General features: G+C 58.4%; 1 protein-coding gene across 1 annotated transcript in view; it reads left to right on the top strand.

Annotated features, from left to right (window-relative positions):
- DNHD1 (dynein heavy chain domain 1) overlaps window positions 1-20,921 on the top strand; it is a 148,835-nt gene that overhangs the window by 98,499 nt on the left and 29,415 nt on the right. Inside the window, exons 21-31 of the mRNA XM_043525948.1 lie at window positions 6,048-6,145; window positions 6,277-9,271; window positions 9,710-9,854; window positions 10,140-10,332; window positions 10,950-11,262; window positions 12,612-14,304; window positions 15,491-15,720; window positions 15,923-16,127; window positions 16,710-16,812; window positions 17,160-17,309; window positions 19,034-19,216. Coding sequence (XP_043381883.1) covers window positions 6,048-6,145; window positions 6,277-9,271; window positions 9,710-9,854; window positions 10,140-10,332; window positions 10,950-11,262; window positions 12,612-14,304; window positions 15,491-15,720; window positions 15,923-16,127; window positions 16,710-16,812; window positions 17,160-17,309; window positions 19,034-19,216 — 6,308 coding nt within the window. The remainder of the gene's footprint in view (window positions 1-6,047; window positions 6,146-6,276; window positions 9,272-9,709; window positions 9,855-10,139; window positions 10,333-10,949; window positions 11,263-12,611; window positions 14,305-15,490; window positions 15,721-15,922; window positions 16,128-16,709; window positions 16,813-17,159; window positions 17,310-19,033; window positions 19,217-20,921) is intronic.

The following is a 20,921-nucleotide window of genomic DNA, read 5'->3' as shown; positions in this document are numbered from 1 at the left end:
TTGAGGAACCAAAGCTTGTTTCAGTATCAGGGAGGAGAAGATCCCAGACAGAGTTGGGGCAAGTACATGACCTGGCTTAACTCTGCTGTGAATCTGGAAAGCCTCAGATACTGAGCCGTTGTATTGGACTGTGCTGTGCATGTTTTCAGGGAAGGATCGAATCATGCTGAAGAGCTTGGGGAGGGGGGGAACATCCAATCCTTTCTAGAAGTGCCAATAGTCCACTTCTACTGACAAGGTCAAAAGCCTTTGTGAGATTGGTGAAGGCTATGTAGAGGGGCTTCTTGGTTCTCTGCATTTCTCTTGCAGTTGTCTCAGCAAGAAGATCATGTCAATAGCAGACCTTTCAGCTCTGAAGCCACACTGTGATTCAGGGTAGATTCTGCCTGCAAGGGTCTGCAGTCTGTTCAGGACAACTCAGGCAACTCCCGTGACCACTTAAAGAAACTAAGCCTTTCGTGAGAGACCTTGTCAAAGACTTTCTGAAAATTCAAGTACACTGTATAACTTGATCACCCCTATCCATAAAATTCTAATAGATTGACGAGGCATGATTCCCCTTTACAAAAGCCATGTTGACTCTTCCCCAAGGTGTCTGATAATTCTGTTCTTTACTACAGTTTCTACCAGCTTGCCTGGTACTGAAATTAGGCTCACAGACTTGTAATTGCCAGGATTGCCTCTGGAGCACTTTTTAACAATTGACGTTACATTAGCTAGCTTCCAGTCATCTGGAGCTTACACAGCGCTCTTCTTCAGGGCTGGGAAAAGTGCTAAGAGCATTACAGCTAAATATAAGGTAGAACGGATTGTTTAGCATAAGGAGTTAACACATATTTCAAGGGACCATTCAAGGTGAAGTGGCCCCTTAACATTTCTCCAGTGGTGTGTGGTGGAGGAAGCTGGGTGGAGGTTAGTGGGTTATAGATTGTAGAAGTATATCCACTGTGATATGTCATAAATCCAGTGTCTCTGTTCAGTCCATTATTTTTAGTGTCTAGCAAAGCTATGGATTAAGCTACCAGGCTCGTCTTTGGAAGGTGTTCTGCAGGTTTCCTTTGAGGCTGAGGACTGAGAGGTCAGATAAAGAGTGACCACTTCATGAAAAGTGCTCACCCACAGGTGGTAGGGTATTTTTGTTTTTTATCATTTTCCTGTGTGAGTTCATTCAAGACGTATTGGTTGCCTGGTTTCACCCACATAGTTGTTATTAGGGCATTTATGTGTAGGGCCCATGGATCTCAAAAGATGTGTTGAGGGGGGTGTTGATCATCATAGTAGTGGAGATATGTCTACAGGTTTTGTATCTATTGTATGACTGCTCAGAGCTCCGGTACGAAACTGCAGAAAAACCTGAGTGTCTATGGATTAAGTTTAGAAGTGTGAGCAACAAGAGTGATGTAGTGGTGGGAGTCTGCTATAGACCACCGGACCAGGGGGATGAGGTGGATGAGGCTTTCTTCCGGCAACTCGCAGAAGCTACTAGATCGCACACCCTGGTTCTCATGGGTGACTTTAATTTTCCTGATATTTGCTGGGAGAGCAATACAGCAGTGCATAGTCAATCCAGGAAGTTTTTGGAAAGCGTAGGGGACAATTTCCTGGTGCAAGTGCTAGACGAGCCAACTAGGGGGGGAGCTTTTCTTGACCTGCTGCTCACAAACAGGGAAGAATTAGTGGGGGAAGCAAAAGTGGACGGGAATCTGGGAGGCAGTGACCATGAGTTGGTTGAGTTCAGGATCCTGACGCAGGGAAGAAAGGTAAGCAGCAGGATACGGACCCTGGACTTCAGGAAAGCAGACTTCGACTCCCTCAGGGAGCGGATGGGTAGGATCCCCTGGGGGACTAACATGAAGGGGAAAGGAGTTCAGGAGAGCTGGCTGTATTTCAAGGAATCCCTGTTGCGGTTACAGGGACAAACCATCCCGATGAGTCGAAAGAATAGTAAATATGGCAGGCGACCAGCTTGGCTTAATGGTGAAATCCTAGCGGATCTTAAACATAAAAAAGAAGCTTACAAGAAGTGGAAGGTTGGACATATGACCAGGGAAGAGTATAAAAATATTGCTCGGGCATGTAGGAATGAAATAAGGAGGGCCAAATCGCACCTGGAGCTGCAGCTAGCAAGAGATGTCAAGAGTAACAAGAAGGGTTTCTTCAGGTATGTTGGCAACAAGAAGAAAGCCAAGGAAAGTGTGGGCCCCTTACTGAATGAGGGAGGCAACCTAGTGACAGAGGATGTGGAAAAAGCTAATGTACTCAATGCTTTTTTTGCCTCTGTCTTCACAAACAAGGACAGCTCCCAGACTGCAGCGCTGGGCATCACAACATGGGGAGTAGATGGCCAGCTCTCTGTGGAGAAAGAGGTGGTTAGGGACTATTTAGAAAAGCTGGACGTGCACAAGTCCATGGGGCCGGACGAGTTGCATCCGAGAGTGCTAAAGGAATTGGTGGATGTGATTGCAGAGCCATTGGCCATTATCTTTGAAAACTCGTGGCGAACGGGGGAAGTCCCAGATGACTGGAAAAAGGCTAATGTAGTGCCAATCTTTAAAAAAGGGAAGAAGGAGGATCCTGGGAACTACAGGCCAGTCAGCCTCACCTCAGTCCCCGGAAAAATCATGGAGCAGGTCCTCAAGGAATCAATCCTGAAGCACTTACACGAGAGGAAAGTGATCAGGAACAGTCAGCATGGATTCACCAAGGGTAGGTCATGCCTGACTAATCTAATCGCCTTCTATGATGAGATTACTGATTCTGTGGATGAAGGGAAAGCAGTGGATATATTGTTTCTTGACTTTAGCAAAGCTTTTGACACGGTCTCCCACAGTATTCTTGTCAGCAAGTTAAAGAAGTATGGGCTGGATGAATGCACTATAAGGTGGGTAGAAAGCTGGCTAGATTGTCGGGCTCAACGGGTAGTGATCAATGGCTCCATGTCTAGTTGGCAGCCGGTGTCAAGTGGAGTGCCCCAGGGGTCAGTCCTGGGGCCGGTTTTGTTCAATATCTTCATAAATGATCTGGAGGATGGTGTGGATTGCACTCTCAGCAAATTTGCGGATGATACTAAACTGGGAGGAGAGGTAGATACGCTGGAGGGCAGGGATAGGATACAGAGGGACCTAGACAAATTGGAGGATTGGGCCAAAAGAAACCTGATGCGGTTCAATAAGGATAAGTGCAGGGTCCTGCACTTAGGACGGAAGAACCCAATGCACAGCTACAGACTAGGGACCGAATGGCTAGGCAGCAGTTCTGCGGAAAAGGACCTAGGGGTTACAGTGGACGAGAAGCTGGATATGAGTCAGCAGTGTGCCCTTGTTGCCAAGAAGGCCAATGGCATTTTGGGATGTATAAGTAGGGGCATAGCGAGCAGATCGAGGGATGTGATCGTTCCCCTCTATTCGACATTGGTGAGGCCTCATCTGGAGTACTGTGTCCAGTTTTGGGCCCCACACTACAAGAAGGACGTGGATAAATTGGAGAGAGTCCAGCGAAGGGCAACAAAAATGATTAGGGGTCTGGAACACATGACTTATGAGGAGAGGCTGAGGGAACTGGGATTGTTTAGTCTGCAGAAGAGAAGAATGAGGGGAGATTTGATAGCTGCTTTCAACTACCTGAGAGGTGGTTCCAGAGAGGATGGTTCTAGACTATTCTCAGTGGTAGAAGAGGACAGGACAAGGAGTAATGGTCTCAAGTTGCAGTGGGGGAGGTTTAGGTTGGATATTAGGAAAAAAATTTTCACTAAGAGGGTGGTGAAACACTGGAATGCGTTACCTAGGGAGGTGGTAGAATCTCCTTCCTTGGAAGTTTTTAAGGTCAGGCTTGACAAAGCCTTGGCTGGGATGATTTGATTGGGGATTGGTCCTGCTTTGAGCAGGAGGTTGGACTAGATGACCTCCTGAGGTCCCTTCCAACCCTGATATTCTATGATTCTATGATTCTATTGTTCTGACAGGGTCTGCTGCCGCATTGAGTTGTGTGTCCAAGTCTAGGAGGAACTTGTTTCTGATGATGAGCTTGGAGAGGTTGGGGGGTTGTTTGAATGCCAGAATCATAGAACTGGAAGGGACCTTGAGAGATCAGCTAGTCCAGTCTCCTGCACTCACGGCAGGACCAAGCACAATCTAGACCATCCATGACAGGTGTTTGTCTAACCTGCTCTTAAAAATCCCCAATGATGGCGATTCCACAACCTCCCTAGGCAATTTATTCCAGTGCTTAACCACCCTGACAGTTAGGAATTTTTTCCTAATGTCCAACCTAAACACCCTTGCTGCAATTTAAGCCCATTGCTTCTTGTCCTATCCTCAGAGGTTAAGAAGAACTATTTTTCTCCCTCCTTCTTGTAACAACTTTCATCGAGTGTGGGGGAGTCAGGGCCCTGCACCCCTCTTCCTGGCATTCACCGTGACACTCAGCCAGCCAGTAAAATTGAAGGTTTATTGGATGACAGGAACAGAGTCCCAAACAGAGCTTGTAGGTACAGCCAGGACCCCTCAGTCAAGTTCTTCTGGGGGGCAGAGAGCTTAGACCCCAGCCTTGGGGTTCCCTGAGTTTCGCCTGCCAGCCCAAAACTGAAAACAAACCCCCCTCCAGCCGTCTCTCTCCCACTCCCCCCAGCTCCTCCTTCAGCCTTTGTCCAGTTTCCCGGGCAGAGGTGTCACCTGGCTTCAACCCGCCTCCTGGCTCAGGTTACAGGCTCAGGTATCGTCCCTCAAGTAAAGTCACTTCCTGCTATCCCATCCCCAGTGCAGACAGTCCCAGTAAAACTAGACGACATTCCCGGGTCAATCCACCCCGCTCCCTACTGCGTCACAACAACCTTTTATGTACTTGAAAACTGTTATCCTGTCCCCCCTCAGTTTTCTCTTCTCCAGACTAAACAAACCCCATTTTTAAATCTTCCCCCATAGGTCATGTTTTCTAGACCTTTAATCATTTTTGTTGCTCTTCTCTGGACTTGCTCCAGTTTGTCCACGTCTTTCCCAAAGTGTGGTGCCCAGAACTGGACACAATACTCCAGTTGGGGCCTAATCGGAAGAGGAGGTTCAGGAAAGATTTCTTTCAGAATGTGGTCCCATCAAGTATGGGTTGTAATTATTTGAGGATACCCTGTATGGGTTCCAGTGTGGAGTGGTAAGTTGACATCCAGGAGTGTGCAATTGGCAGTGGTTTTATAGAATCATAGGGTTAGACGGGGCAGCGGCGCAAGGATCATCTAGTCTAATCCCCGTCAAGATGCAGGATTTGTTGGGTCTAAATCATCCAAGACAGATGGCTCTCCACCGTCCTTTGGAAAACCTCCAGTGAAGGAGCTTCCACAACCTCCCTAGTCGTCTGGTCCATTGTCTTACAGTGAGGAAGTTTATCCTGAGATTTTATCTTGGCTTACATTGCAACATACTCTCAGTGACTCAGCCCTCCAGCCAGGTCATGTTTTCAGTTCCACGCTTTTTGGGGTGTATATATATAAAGAGTCCAATATTGGGGAGTCTTCAGGGCAAGGGAGGGATTCAGGGCTTCCCCTTTGGGTTGAGGTCTCATGGTCCAGCTCCTTGTACCTTCAAAGTCTTCCCCCATCTAGGTTCCCCACTGAGGGATAGACTTCCATTGTAATCACTCTTTAGAGGTTGGTGGGGCGCCCAGACCCACCTGTCTCTGATCCAGTGCCCAACGGTAGGCAGCTAAGTCCTGCATCCTCAGGGGCTGTGCAGCTCCTTCCCCGCCAGTCCTGTCTCTTCCCACTGAATAAAGTAAATAACTAACCACCAGAGTCACAGGTCCCTTCTTTGTGGGCTTGGGCAGGTCACTCCTGTGGCCTTCCTTCCCAAGAGCTCTGGGGCAGGTTCACCTCAACTGTCTGCCTGCCTGCCACCATAAGCTTTGTAAGCTCCACCTCCAGCCCGTGTCGCCTCTGCAGGTGTGGTGGGTAGGGCCACCTGGGCTGAGAGCAGCTCCTTAGCCCCTTTCTTTCCAGTGTGGGGTTTGTATACCCTGGAGGGTACCCAGGAATGCTCACGCCCAGACTCCTCTCTCCACAGGAGCCCTGCTGGACGTCTGGGTCAGTTTCCAGCAGAAGTGGATTTTCCTGAATATAGTGCTGTATGAGATGGACATCAGCCTGCCCAGCGGCGAGCTGGTGAGTCGTCTCCCCCATCACATGCCCCTGCCCTGAGCCAGTGAGTCCTCCCTCCCATCCTCACTGCCTCCAGTTCCCTGCCCCTTGGGGCTTCCCTTGTACAGGGCTGATGCTTGCTTTCCTCATGCCAGGACTGCCTGTTCCAGAAGCTGGACAGCAGGTTCCGGGAGCTCATGGAGGTGACGTCCAAGCACCCTTTGGTGCTATCCAGCATGATGCCTATGGCCACCTCCAACCGGGAGAGCCGCTTTATGGGTGTGCCCCTGCAGACCATGCTGAGTGAGGGTGTTGAGGACCTGCAGCTCCTCATCCACGCACTGGAGTACGTGCTGGAGGCTACGCGCATGGGCTTCCCCCGCCTCTTCTTCCTCAGCAACACAGAGGTGGTGGCTATGGTGGCCTCACCAGCAGAGCCCATGGAGGTGACCATCTGGGCCCGCCGCTGCTTCCCAACTGTGCACCAGCTGGCCTTCCGCCAGCCCTCGACCACTCGAGACCCTGCCACCTATGCTGCCCTGCTGCCCGTGTCAGAGGCCACAGGCCTGGTGGGAGCCTGTGGGGAGACGGTGCCGCTGTGTTCCCCGTTGCCCCTCAACCAGAAGGTCACTAAATGGCTGTGCGCCCTGGAGCAGCGCATGAAGGAGGCCCTCTTCCACCTGCTGCAGGCATGCATGGCCCAGCGCCTGGCCCTGCGGCCCCAGCTTGACGTGGCCTTCGAGCAGCGCCCAGCTCCCACCAAGCTGCCACTGCACCTGCTGGTGGAGCACTGGAGGCAGCTGGCAACAGACTTCCCAGCCCAGTGTGTGCTGCTGGCTGAGGAGGCCTTGTGGTTTGCAGATGTGCAGGAGCGGCTCTTCGGCACCATGTGCAGGCCTGGCCTCAAGCGCAAGCACAGACTCAAGCTGGAGGCCCTGGCCCACTACGTCCGCAACTACCGCAGCAGCCATGCCGGGCAGCCGGGCAGCGCCCAGCTCAGCACACTGCTGGGGGCCCTGCTCACTGTCACCGTGCACCAGCGCGACGTGCTGACCTGCCTGCTGGAGTGCAAGGTCGACTCACCCACCGCCTTTGGCTGGGCCCAGCTGCTCAAGTACCGGCTGGTCCTGCACCCCGAGAGCGCCAGGGCAGCCGGGGCCCCCATTGAGAGCTGGGCCGCCAGCACCCCTGGCTGCTGGGCCGAGATCCTCGACATCCGCCTGCACTATGACTATGAGTATGTGGGGAACTGTCCCCACCTGGTGGGGAGCCCCCAGCTGGACAGGAGCTTCCTGGGCTTCCTGCTTGCCCTGGAGGAGTTCCGCTGTGGCGCGGCTCTGGGCTGCCACGGGGTCGGGAAGACGGCCACCATGCAGCACCTGGCCAGGGTTCTGGGGCGCCAGCTCGTCATCCTGCACTGCTCCCAGCAGATGGGCCTGGGCTGCCTCCGCCAACATCTGAGTGGGGCTGTGCAGGCCGGGGCCTGGCTGCTGCTGGAGGCTGTGGACCAGCTGGGGCCCGGCGTCCTGTCAGGGTTCAGCCAGCTCCTGTCAGACCTGCAGATGCTCTGCATGGGCCTGCAGCCGGAGAAGGGCCAGGTGACCCCTAACCACAAATCCAAGAGCAAGGACGGGGAGGGGCAGGAGCAGCCTGCAAGGGCCCTGCCAGAGCTGGGCCTGGATGAAGCAGAGCCATACCAGCCCCGCGTGCTGGGGAACATCCTCTTTGGGGAGCGGCTGCTGCGGGTCAGGGAGACCTACGGCTGCCTGGCCACCCTGCAGCGTCTCCCTGAGCTCCTGCGCCTGGCCTTGCGCCCCGTGGCCCTGCTGCCCCCTGACCTGCACAAGGTGGCCGAGGTGACCTTGCTGGCAGCTGGCTTCCGGGAAGCAGCACACCTGGCCAAGAAGCTGAGCTATTTCTTCTGGCTGGAGGGGGAGCTGGGCCCGGGCCCTGCACCAAGCCGGCTGGCCTTGTTCAAGGGGGTCATTGAGGCAGCCATTGGCATTGTGTATCCGCCCGTGGCAAGGCCACAGCCAGAGCCCAGGGAGCAGCTCACAGCCCAGCAGTCATCCTTTGAGGGTCTGGCTGAGGAGCCTGCCCTCATCCAAGCTCTCTGCCTCTCACCCTTCTTGGCTGCCTTGGAGGACCCCCGGCTGAGTAGAGTGTGGGAGCTGCTCCGAGGGGTCTTCCCTGCCTCCTGCTCCCTGTTCCCTGAGGCCCATGCCCCCCCCGGGCTGCTGGGTGCCGTGACAGCACAGCTGCATGAGGACAAGCTCCACGCAGACCCCGAGCTCACCAGCACCATAGTGCAGCTTTGCCAGGCCCTGCTGGGCTCGCCTGGGGTCCTGCTGGTGGGGCCCGCAGGTAGCGGCAAGACCACAGCCTGGAAGACCCTGGCCAAGGTGCTGAGCAGGCTGGCTGTGAGCAAGTCCTTGGAGCTGGCGCCAGGGGCAGGCAGGCCAGGCACTCAGGACGTGGCATACCTGCCCATCAGCACTGTCTGCCTCTGCCCCAACAGCCTCAGCACCTCTGAGTTCCTGGGCAGGCTTGAGGGAGGCATCTGGAGGGAGGGTGTTTTCTCCAGGCTCCTGCAGAGAATGGCTTCCTCAGCCCCTGCCGCTGGGCTGAGCGGGCCAGGCACCCAGCAATGGATGGTGCTGGACGGGTCTGCCAGCTCTGAGTGGCTGGATCCCATCTCATCGCTGTTCAGTGCAGAGCCTGCTCTCAGCCTGCCAAGCGGGCAGCGGCTCCATTCCCCAGAGGGCGTGAAGTTCCTCTTTGAGCTGCCTGATGTCTCCAGCATCTCACCATCCATCTCCACACGGTGCGCCCTCCTGCACTGTGGGGGCTCATGCGTCTGGCGAGCACTGCTGGCCTCATCCCTAGCCACCATCTACCACAGGTACAGTGTGAGCCAGGAGAGTGTGGTCATGCTGCGTGGCCTTGCTGAGGATGTCTTCCCCCCTACGCTCACCTTCCTGCAGCAACATTGCAGCTCCCTGCTGCAGCCTCACGCCGACCTGCGCAGCCCCATGGCCTGGGGCATCCCGGAGACCACAGCCTTCACCAGGCTCCTGAAGGCTCTGCTGGACCGACACCTGAGCCATGACAAGGCGAAGGCCCAACCTCTGAGAAGGGAGGACCAGGCAGGTGAGGGGAACCCCAGCAGGACCAATGACCTTGTGCCCCCCTGCTTTTATAGGGTCCAGATTAGAACCAGTCCCCAATGCTGCTGAACCCGACCAGCCGAGGTCCCCCATTCTGGGTGCCCCAGGGTCTGAGCAGAGGCAGAGCCCCAAGGAAGGGGCCGGATGGTGGAGGCTGCCCGGGGCTCTCTGTTGGGCTGGCAGGATCTCGCCATCCAGGGAGTCCTGGGTGACTGGAATGGATCCTCCTAGGGGGCTGCTCTGCCAGGCATTGCCCATGAATGCTTGTGACAGGGCCAGTCTGGACCTCGGGCCCACACAGAGCTCTGCAGCACCTGCCAGGCCCAGGCTTTGCCAATGAGCAGCCAGGAGGTCTGCCATTGCTAGGCCAGGCCAGGCTGGGGTCTCCTGCCTCGAGGTGACTGACTCTTTCTCTCCCCAGTGGCTGAGAACAGCTGTGCAGGGGTGTCAGCTATCCCTTCACCCTGGGGCTTGGATGAAGCTGTCCCCTCCCATCACCACCTGCTCGTCCGCAGCATCTTCGTGTTTGCCTACATCTGGGGCTTCAGTGGCCACCTGCACCCCAGGTACCAGCCAGGGGTTCTCTGGGCTAGCCACGCCATTGATGATGATGAGTGAGCAGCACCGGGAGGCCGAAGCAATGGAATGTGGACACTGGGGATGGGGTTGGAGGCTGGAAGCCAGAACTCCTGGGTAGGGAGGAAGGGAGTGGGGTCTATGGGTTAAAACAGCAGAACAGGGAGCCAGGACTCCTGGGTTCTAGCCTGGCTCTGGGAGCAAAGTGGGGTCTAGTAGTTACAGCAGGGCACTCTCCCCTTCGCTGTCCATCTCTCTGACTCTATTTTTTGCAGACACTGGGCCCTCTTTGACAGCTTTGCCCGTAGAGTCCTGTACAGCAGCCGCTACACCATAGAGCTGCCTTCAGCCGATTCTGTCTTTGACCTCTGTCCCCAGCCTGAGGATGGGAAACTGGAGGTCTTTGATGGGAAGTATCTGTCTGGCAGAGTCAAGGCAGTTCCCATGAGCTTCACCATCCTGCCCCAGGTACGGCCAGGTACGGGGGTCCCCAGGAGCTGCCCCATCCTGCTGCAGGTACAGCCAGACCTGGGCAGGGGGGTCCCCAGGAGCTGCCCCATCCTGCTGCAGGTACAGCCAGACCTGGGCAGGGGGATCCCCAGGAGCTGCCCCATCCTGCTGCAGGTACAGTCAGGCCCTGTGAGCTGCCCCTGTGCTGCCCCAGGTACAGCCAGGCCCCAGCTGTCCCCATGACAGGCCCCGTCATGCCCCAGGTATGGCCAGGCTCTGGGGGGTCCCTGTGAGCTGCCCCAGGTACTACTGGCCCCCAGGGGGTCCCCGGAAGCTGCCCCGTTCTGCCCTAGGTCCATCCGGGGCCATCACACACTGTAACATTCCCACTGGTGATAAGCGCCAGAGTTGCTGGATGACGTCTGGGATGCCAAAGAAGGAGAGGTCAGATGCTAGAGGCACAGAGGGGGCAAGGCTGGGAGCTCTTCCAAGAGCCCCAGGCAGCCGGGAGATGTGGCATGAGGCGGCACAAGCTCCTTGCCCTTTGATGTGCCCGAGTCTCCATGGCGCTCCCCTCTGGTCAGCTGCTACACAGTCCCAGGGCCCCTCCCTGGCACGGTCTCTCTGCTCTGCAGTACGAGCGACTCCTCTACGTGCTGGACCTGCTCCTGGGCTCCAGGCAGCCAGTGCTTCTGGCCGGGGAGCCGGGCTGTGGCAAGTCATCCTTCGCGGAGCTGCTGGTCCAGCCCAATCACTCCTACCACCGCGTCGCCATCTCACCTGCCCTTGGCAGGGGCCACGTGCGCCACCTGCTGGAGAGCCACATCCTGGGCAGCACGCGGGACAAGGCCCTGTTCACCAGCCTCCTCGGATCCCGGTCCCCTGCCGCCAGGGGCAGGAGGAGCTGCTACCTGCTCCTGCTGGATGACCTGCACGCCGCCGAGCTGGGTGAGCCCCCGCCTCATGTCAGACAATGCCCTGGGCTGAGCTGGAAATGGCCACATATCCTTTGTGGGGCCTGGCTCCCCCTGGCACAGTACAGCCCAGCTCCCCCTCCTTGGCCCAGACACCCTCTGCCCCAGGGCTCTGCAGGGCCCAGCTCCCTCTGGCTCAGCCTGGCTCCCCTCACTGGGCCAGACACCCCCCGCCCCAGGGCTCTGCTGGGCCCGGCTCCCCCTGGCTGGACCCAGCTCCCCATCTCAGGGCCTGGACACTAGCGTTGCCAGGTGTCCAGTTTTTGACCAGAACACTCGGTCGAAAAGGGACCCTGGCGGCTCTGGTCAGCACCGCTGACCAGGCCATTAAAAGTCCAGTTGGCAGTGCAGGGGGGCGGGCAGGCTCCCTGCCCAGCTCCTCACGGTTCCCGGTAGTGGTGACATGTCCCTTGGCTCCTAGGCACGGGGCAGCCATGGGGGCTCCGAGCTGCCTCCCGCCCTGAGCGCCGGCTCCACAGCTCCCATTGGCCAGGAACTGTGGCCAATGGGAGCTGCAGGGGCGGCACCTGCAGGTGAGGGCAGCGCAGAGCCCCCGTGGCCGCGCCCTGAGCCTAGCAGCCGAGGGTCATGTCACCACTTCCGGGAGCCGCCTGAGGTCAGCACTGCCCAGAGCCTGCACCCCAAACCCCCTGCCCCAGCGCTGAGGACCCTCCCACACCCGAACTCCCTCCTGGAGCCTGCACCCTCTCCCGCACTCCAACCCCGTGCCCCAGCCCAGAGCCCCTTCCTGCACTCTGACCCCCTTTGCCCCAGCCCGGATCCTCCTCCTGCACCCCAAACCCCATGCCCCAGCGCTGAGCTCGCTCCCGCACCCAAACTCCCTCCTGGAGCCTGCACGCCCCTGCCCTAGCCAGGAGCCTCTTCCCACACCCTGAACCCCTCATTTCTGGCCTCACCTTGGAGCCCTCACCCTCTCCCGCAACCCCCTGCCCCAGCCTGGTGAAAATGAGTGAGTGAGAGTGAGCGACGGGGTGTGTGTGTGGAGTGAGTGGAGGGCAGGGGGCCTCAGGGAAGGGGCAAGGCAGGGGTGTTCAGTTTTGTGTGATTAGAAAGTTGGCAACCCTACCGGACAGCCCAACCCCCAGGGCTGTACAGGGCCCAGCTCCCCGTCATTAGGTCTGGAACCCCCGGGCTGGATCTGGCTCCCTCTGTCCAGGCCCAGTCACCCATGGTTGGTTAAGTCCGCAGGGCTGTGTGTTAGTGCCGTCCTGCCCCTGGCACTTGGCTCCTAGAAGAGCCTGTGGGTGGCTGATGGTGGGATAGGCAGGCTGCTCCAAGGCCTGATGGTCCTTTCTGTCCCAGATGCCAGGCAGGGGAGTCACCCCGTGGTGGAGACCCTGCGCCAGGCCCTCTCTCACCAGGAGGTCTACGGCGCCGAGACCCTGGAGCTCCGACACATCCCTTCAGCAGAGTTCAATTGCTTTGGCTTGGTGGCTGCCCCAGCGATCGGTGTCCACCCACTCTCCCCTCGCTTCACTCGGCTCTGCAGCATCCTCTCGCTCCCCAGTGTCTCCAGGGAGTCTCTGATCAGCATCCACAGACCCCTGGTCCTCGCCTGGCTGGAGAAGTTCCCCCTGCTGGCCAGGCACAGCGAGCTGGCTACTGCCCTGGTGGGGGCCACTGTGGACGTGTACGAGGCCATGACGGCCAGATTCCGCTCCTCCCCCGCCTGCTACCACTTCTCCTACCACCACATCGAGAAGGTTCTCAGGGGCCTCTTCCTCCTGCGGCCCTGCCCCGGGATTCACCTCACCAGCCCCTTGGAGGACCCCAGCACCCTCAGGGCTGCAAAGCGAGGCCAGCCGGGGATAAGCCTCAGCCTCACGCTGAGCACCCGGGTCATCGTCCGTCTCTGGCTGCACGAGTCGCTGCGCATCTTCTGCGACCCGCTGCTGTCGGAGCGTGAGCAGCAGGAGAGCGGGCAGCTGCTGCTGGACATGGCTGCCAGCACCTTCTGCACCAAGAGGAGCATGCTGAGGGTGGTATCCACCAGTGACAAGGAGCCGCAGCAGCGCGAGCGAGCCAGGAGCATCATGGAGCCCGCCGGGCAAGACGCTGCCATGGAGCTGGGCGCTGAGCAGGGTGTGCTGGCTGACAGCCATGAGGAGCCTTCCTCGCAGAGCAGCAGCGACGGGGACTGCCCCGACGCCTTCGATCCCATAGACCAGGCCCCAGCCCTGGCCCTGGATCAGCCGGATGCAGTGCCGTCCAGGGACTCTGCCCTGGGCGCACTGGAGCCCGAGGGGGCAGAGGCGACTGAGATGAAGAGAATGGTTTCCATCCAGCCCTTTCCAGCCCTGCACCTTCGCTTCCAGGAGCAGCACCCGGCCATGGGGCGCCACACCAGCACCCGCCAAACCACCCCCCTGAAGAGCAAGCGCAGGCCCTCCACCAAGAAGGAGAGCAACAAGCCCCTGCTGCCCTCCCACCTCCTGCTGCTGCCAGGAGAGGACGTGCGCAACATCCTCTTCAGCAGGGAGCTGGCGCCGGCCTCCTCCAGCCGGGAGAGCCTTTACCACGAGAGATGCTGGGACACCATCCAGCGGGAGCTCAGCACCTTCCTCCCCAGGGGCTTTGTGCTGTGCAGAGAAGTCACCCAGCACCTGGTGCGCCTGCTGCGGGTGCTGTGCTGCCCACAGGGGCATGGGGCCCTACTCTCCCTGCACCTCTCCACCGGCAGGAGGTCCCTGGTGGCCCTGGCTGCCAACGCCACCGGCTCCCAGCTCTTTGAGCTGACGGGGCAGGCGGGGGAGTGGGAGGTGAGAGAGCTGATCAGGAAAGCTAGCTGGCAGGCTGGGATCCTGGACGCTAGAGTCGTGGTGCTGGTGCACCAGGGGGTGGCACTGGGCACCATGCAGAAGCTGGTGGATCTGATGAGAGAGGGCACCTACCCTGGCCTGTATACCGCTGAAGACACCGCACACATCGTGAAAGAACTGCTGCAGGAGAACCAGAACATCAAAAGGACCATGAGGCCCAACAAAGTCCTGCAAAGGTCAGGGAGGGAGTGACAGAGACCATGGCCAGGGGAAGTTGGGGATGCTGTGAGCTGGGCAGGTCTAACAGGAGTGACCGTGGGGCGGGGATGGCATCCCTGAGCCGGGCAGGTCTAACAGGAGTGACCCCGGCTGGGGCGGGGAATGGGATCCCTGAGCTGGGCAGGTCTAACAGGAGTGACCGCGGGGGTGGCAGGGTGGGATCCCTGAGCCGGGCAGGTCTAACAGGAGTGACCGCGGGGGTGGCAGGGTGGGATCCCTGAGCCGGGCAGGTCTAACAGGAGTGACCGTGGGGGGTGGGAGGGTGGGATCCCTGAGCTGGGCAGGTCTAACAGGAGTGACCGTGGGGGGTGGGAGGGTGGGATCCCTGAGCTGGGCAGGTCTAACAGGAGTGACCTCGATGCGGGGGGCGGGGGGGGAATGGGATCCCTGAGCCGGACAGGTCTAACAGGAGTGACCCCGGGGGCGGAGCGGGAGGGAGATGGAATCCCTGAGCCAGGCAGGTCTAACAGGAGTGACCCCGGGTGGGGGGTGGGATCCCTGAGCCGGGCAGGTCTAACAGGAGTGATCCCGGAGGGGGGTGGGGGGGATATGGGATCCCTGAGCCAGGCAGGTCTAACAGGAGTGATCCCGGAGGGGGGGTGGGATCCCTGAGCCGGGCAGGTCTAACAGGAGTGATCCCGGAGGGGGGTGGGGGGGATATGGGATCCCTGAGCCGGACAGGTCTAACAGGAGTGACCGCGGGGGCGGGGGGGTGAGGGGGTATCCCTGAGCCAGGCAGGTCTAACAGGAGTGACCGCGGCCGGGGGGGTGGGATCCCTGAGCCGGGCAGGTCTAATGGGGGTGACCCCAGGGGGGTGTAATATCCTCCCCCCACCTCTGTATTGAAGGGTGCACACAGGCTCCAGACTTTGCCTGCCCTGGGGGGAATCACAGAGGCCCCGCCCGCACACGGGGGTGCATCCTCTTGTCAGGGGTATTTGGCGAGAGAAGGAAATTCCAGCTGGGCCTGCTCTGAGACCCTGCTGGGCTGGGGCTATCCACGCCTGGCAGGGGGCACTCCCTGTGCTGGGTGGGGGTTACTGTCAGTCCCCCTCAAACTGGACTGGGAGGGAGGGGTTTGGTGTCACCCCATATCTTGGGGGTCCCCCTCTCTTCCCTCAGCCCCGTGGCCTTCTCTTCCAGGTTCTACCAGTCTGTGAGGAGCAATCTGCATTTGCTGCTGCTGCTGGATGGGCGCAAGGGCTGGGCGAAGGGCAGGGGGCCCTTGGGTTACCCCACAGCCATGGCCACAGCCCTGCTCACCCTCACCTGCAGCACTGATGTGTACCAGCCCTGGAGCCAGGAGTCCCTGGTGCAGGTGGCTACCCAGCGCCTGGAAGATGCCCTCAGCCAGCAGCCTCTGCAGAGCCCAGGTGAGGGCTCAGCCTGCTTCTGGGGTCTCAGCCCCTCCTGGATCCTAGCAGCTATGCAGCCAGCAAAGGGCCAGACCCACCTGGGTTCGGCACAGAATACAGGCACCAAGTGCCTGGCCGCTCGTGCTGGCCAGCTCCAACCCATGGGCCCTGCTGCCTCCTCTCCACAGTCTCTCATGGTGTCCACTTGCTTGTCTGTCAGTCCCAGCGTCGCTGCAGGCCCTGGAGAATTCGCTTGCCAGCATTGCCTCAGCCATGGCTCTGATTCACCGCTCTGCCAGCTGCTACGCCACACACCTGGCCCCCAGCATGCCCCTCATCACCCCAAAGACCTTCCTGGATTTCGTCGACATTTTCCTCATGTTCTCAGCACAGTTGCAGAGGCAGAGCCGGACTCAGGCTGATCGGTGAGGAATGAGGCCAAACCCTGGTCCCCATCACAACCTTAACTCTGGCCCCATGGTGCCCCCACATGGCTCTGCCGCCCGTGGGCAGTGCATCATGCCCCACAGCCCATGGGCCAGGCCGTCAGCGCTGAGCAGGGTAAACTTCCCATGTCAGTAATGGCTGGACTGTGGGGTCTCGACACTCAGCAAGAGGGCCGTCAAGCTGCCCCCATTCTAACAACCGGCAGCAGTGTTCTGGGGGGCCATGCAACCACAGCTCCAGACTTGTGTGTGCCAAGCTTCTGTGACTGAGGAGACGTGGCTGAGGGAGAGAATGGGGATGGGGCGCCTCCTTTCCCCCCTCCACCCCAGGAGTATGGGTGAGGAGAAGGGTCTGACCCCCTGACCAGGACACAAGCCGCCTCTTCCTGCCAGGGTCAGGTTATCCCAGAGCTGCCCACTAGGGGCTCCTGGCTTTGGAACAGAAGGATCCAGCTGGAGGGGTCCCTGGGCTGCACCCCCACATTCAAGTGCCCCTAGTGCCCTGCATCTGAACATGCCCTGGGGGGGTGCGGGAGCCTCACTCTGCTTTCCTTGGGGCAGGATGAAGCTTGCTCTGACCAAGATGTGGGCAGTGAGTGAGAAGCTGCGGGAGCACAACCGGGACATCAAGTATCTGCAGGAGAAACTTCGCATGGCCAAGGAGGTGAGAGGGTGGCCTCCAGGAGAGCCTGGTGCCCTGTGCTGTCACCCACCAGATCAGCTCACCCAGCGTGGTGCTGGGGGCGCTGTGCTGCAGAGTGGGGACCCTTCCCAAGGCCCCTGTACAGCTGCAGGGAGAAGGCAGGGGGCGCTCTCCACAGGGTTTGGGGATTTGTACCTCCAGACAGAGGGGGGCGAGTATTCATCCGTAGAGTAACTGCCCTGCTCAGACACTCACAGCCTGGAGCAATGGCTTGGGTTGATGCTGGGGGTGAGGCAGGGGTTGGGCAGCAGCAGAGGGAAGGGCTGTGTGGGCTGCTGGTGCCATGTCTGCTCCCCTCCTGCCCTCAGCAAGTGGCCAGGTGCCGGCGGCGGGCGGAGCGCGAAGAAGTGGTGCAGAAGCAGCAGGAGCAGGACTGTCAGCACCGTGAGGCGCGTATCGAGATCCTTACACAGGAGCAGCAACTGCTGGAGCAGAGCAAGGAGTCTGCCATGAGAAAGGTGTGCTTGGACCTGAGCCCCTGGAACGGCAGGGATGGGCACCCGGCCTGGCTGCCTGGCTGAGCCCCTGGAACGGCAGGGATGGGCACCCGGCCTGGCTGCCTGGCTGAGCCCCTGGAACGGCAGGGGTGGGCACCCAGCCTGGCTGCCTGGCTGAGCCCCTGGAACGGCAGGGGTGGGCACCCAGCCTGGCTGCCTGGCTGAGCCCCTGGAACGGCAGGGGTGGGCACCCAGCCTGGCTGCCTGGCTGAGCCCCTGGAACGGCAGGGATGGGCACCCGGCCTGGCTGCCTGGCTGAGCCCCTGGAACGGCAGGGGTGGGCACCCGGCCCGGCTGCCTGGCTGAGCCCCTGGAACGGCAGGGGTGGACACCCGGCCTGGCGGCCTGGCTGAGCCCCTGGAACGGCAGGGATGGGCACCCGGCCTGGCTGCCTGGCTGAGCCCCTGGAACGGCAGGGGTGGGCACCCGGCCCGGCTGCCTGGCTGAGCCCCTGGAACAGCAGGGGTGGACACCCGGCCTGGCTGCCTGGCTGAGCCCCTGGAGATGCAGGGGCTTAGGTGCAAGGCCCATCAGTAGGGGTGAGCCTCACATGGGCGGGAGTTGGTGTGGGTCAGGATACGTTACTGCTGCCCAGCTGGTTGGCCAGCAGGGGCAACGGGTGGGAGATGGGTGGGAATCGGCCCGGTATGTGGTGGTCAGGGGGCTATGTGGGATTCCCTATTGATGCCTGTCCATCAGGGGAGGTGAAGTCACTGATCCACCGGATCTGTGCCACCCCCGATCTTTTAAACAGTCCCTTGGGGGAACCCCTTCAGTGGGCCAGACCCCAAAGGGTCCTGCTGTCCCTTAAGGTCAGGCCATGCAGCCTCAACGCCTACTAGACTGAGCCACTGGGCTCCAACCTCCTGGGTCCCGCCCTGAGCTCTGCCCAGTGAGTGCAGCTGCCATAAGCTCCTGGTCAGAGACTTCTACACTCTTCAGGGATCCAGGTACCTCAGCCAGGATCTGCAGCAACACCAGCCACCTGTGCAAAGCAGGCACTTGGAGCACAGCCCGGGGAAGCCCTTAGGTCAGCCCTGGGAAGCAGCGATTTGGACATTGTCCATGCTGGCCAAGCCATTTCTGTCTCTTTGTCGCCCAGGCCCAAATGAGCCCCCAGGCCTCTGCAAAGGCTGCTTTTATCCCAGCCTCCTGTCACCTTTCACGCCATTGTCCTCCTGGAGTTCAGTCCCCTGCCAGAGTTCCCTGCTGTCAGGTGTCAGCCGTTCAGTCCTGGCCACTTCCCCTGTCTGAGCATCCTCCCTTGAGCTGGGTCAGATTGAGCCAAGCCTAACTCCCGTCATCCCACCCCAGAGAGTTCCTGACACATGCTCCAGGACCTGCCTTGCCCTGAGAGCAGCGGCTGACCCGTTGGCTCCCACTGGGTAGCAACACCTAGTCCAGTCACTGCCTTGCCTGTCATTCATAAACTTGTTAGAGAATTCCCGTGGCATCACAGGGGTACATGGGGTGCCCCAGTGAGGCCCGGCTGCCCTGGTACCTGCCAGAGGAGAGGGGAGTACGTGGGGTGCCCCAGTGAGGCCCAGCCTGGCCCAGTCCCCACCCGTCTGGGGAGGGGTGTATGTGGGATGCCCCAGTGAGGCCTGGACTGACCCGGTCCCGGCCCATCTGGGGAGGGGTGTATGTGAGGTGCGCCAGTGCAGCTTGTCTGTCCCTTCCCTCAGATGAATACTGAGTACAAGGCAGCACTGGCTGGACTGCAGGTGCAGGACATTGAGGAGTTGCGGAGCTACCGGTTACCACCAGCATCCATCCTGAGGGTGACGGATACCCTGTGCATGATGTTCAGCAAGGAGCCTGGCTGGGAGAGTGCCAAGCAGCTGCTTGGCCAAGAGGACTTCTACCAGGTGCCGGGAGGGGCTGTTGTATTGATTTAGACAGAGTCAGTGGGCCAGAGGTGTTCGCAAAACCCAGTCACTGTCCAGCACTGAGCAGCCCCCTAAAGAGGGCTGGCGGGTGGAGTCCTCAGCCTGCCTGGTACCACAGCCAGCACACCAGCAAACATCCCTGTAGCCCTTTAGTAGCGTTACGGACGAGATGGGAGAGAGCTGACCCTTGCCTGTAGAGCAGTGAATGGGGCTTTCATCTGAACAGCTTCCCTTCCCCTTTGCCTGTAGCTGAGCGAGTTTCAGCAGAAAGCCCCTGGGTTTGGCATGCCCTCAGACATATCAGAGATGGTGATAACGCTGCTTTTGGGGGAAGGCAAGGACGTGAGCTGAGAGGGGTTGGAGCTGCAGCTGCTGTTACAGTCCAAGCCCATTTCAGCTCAGGTGGTGACCAGGATTCAGCTGGAGCTGGCGGGGGAGGATGTGTCTGCGTCCTTTCTAGCCCAGGTTGGTAAGGATGTCCCTCAGGCGTAGGAGAGAAGGCCCTGGGTCCCAGGAGATGGTGGGCGCAGCCGATGCTGGTGACGTTTGCTCCAATAGCCTCCATCTGTTCTCCCCCTCCTCCAAAGTCTCTTTCTCTAAGGACCCCAAAAGGCGGTGATGGCGGAATAGCCAGCCCCTCATTATTTTGCCCACCAATCAAATCTAATATCCAGCACACCAATTTTAACTGATTAATATCCAGTTCCACGTCATCTGATTTTTACCAAGCATGATTTTAACCCAGTCCTGGATTTATATTCCCATGCCTTCTGCACCCCGGCAATGTACACCCAGCTGCTGCCATGGAAACAGTACACCCCAGCTCCCTGGTTCCACCTCAGTCCCCAGGCTCCTCAGCACAAGGCACTGGACAGGTTTATGGGAACACCAGACTGGAGTTTATTGAGAGAAAACGCTTCAGATAAAAGCAAGTGCAAGGGTTCGGAAACCTCTCAACATCAAGGGTAGGATTGCGTGCTTCAATTCCCAGATTAGTTTAGTGGATCATTGAAAGTAGCTTCATCCACAAAGATGATGTCAGAATGGATTCAAATTTGGACATGTGCCTCTGAACAGACTGAAGTTCAGTTCAAGCCTGTGCAGTGAGACTGAGAGATTCAGGCTCATCTAAAGCCTTTCTCACTGAATTCAAATGCTGCGCAACTGGTTGAACCCCATCAATCCGTGCAGACCATCTAGTTCTGGACATCCCCTGCAGTGAAACAGGAAGAGATTGCTTCAGAATTTCCCACCTTTGTGGGCTGCTACTGAAGAGATTGTACATTTGCTGAACAGTTCCAAAGTAAGTAATTGCCTCCTTGCATGATTCAGCACAGTCAACACCTACCAGGTTCAGTGTGTGGTTTCCACAGCTGGAGAAAATACAGTTTGAATTATGCTCAAGCAGAACTGCTTGTCCACCTTTGTACTTCCCAGACATATTGGATCCATTGTCATGGCTTGACCAATGCAGACTTGAAAATCTCACTTAAAATCTTCTAGAATTACTAGTACTCGAGCAGCAATTTCTTTCCCAATTTTTCTCATAAAATTATCAAAAAAAATAAACCTTTCTTCAATTCAAAATTTTGAGCTGTCTACAATCTTAACATATCAAATAACCATAGTAGTCTGTTCCTTGTGAGAACAATCTGGAGTGGCATCAACAATGATTGAAAAATAC

Source organism: Chelonia mydas, chromosome 1 (genome assembly GCF_015237465.2).
Source record: "Chelonia mydas isolate rCheMyd1 chromosome 1, rCheMyd1.pri.v2, whole genome shotgun sequence".
In the NCBI taxonomy this organism is placed as follows: Eukaryota; Metazoa; Chordata; order Testudines; family Cheloniidae; genus Chelonia; species Chelonia mydas.
The sequence above is the reverse complement of the archived record's forward strand: the minus strand, read 5'-3'. Positions and strand labels throughout refer to the sequence as shown.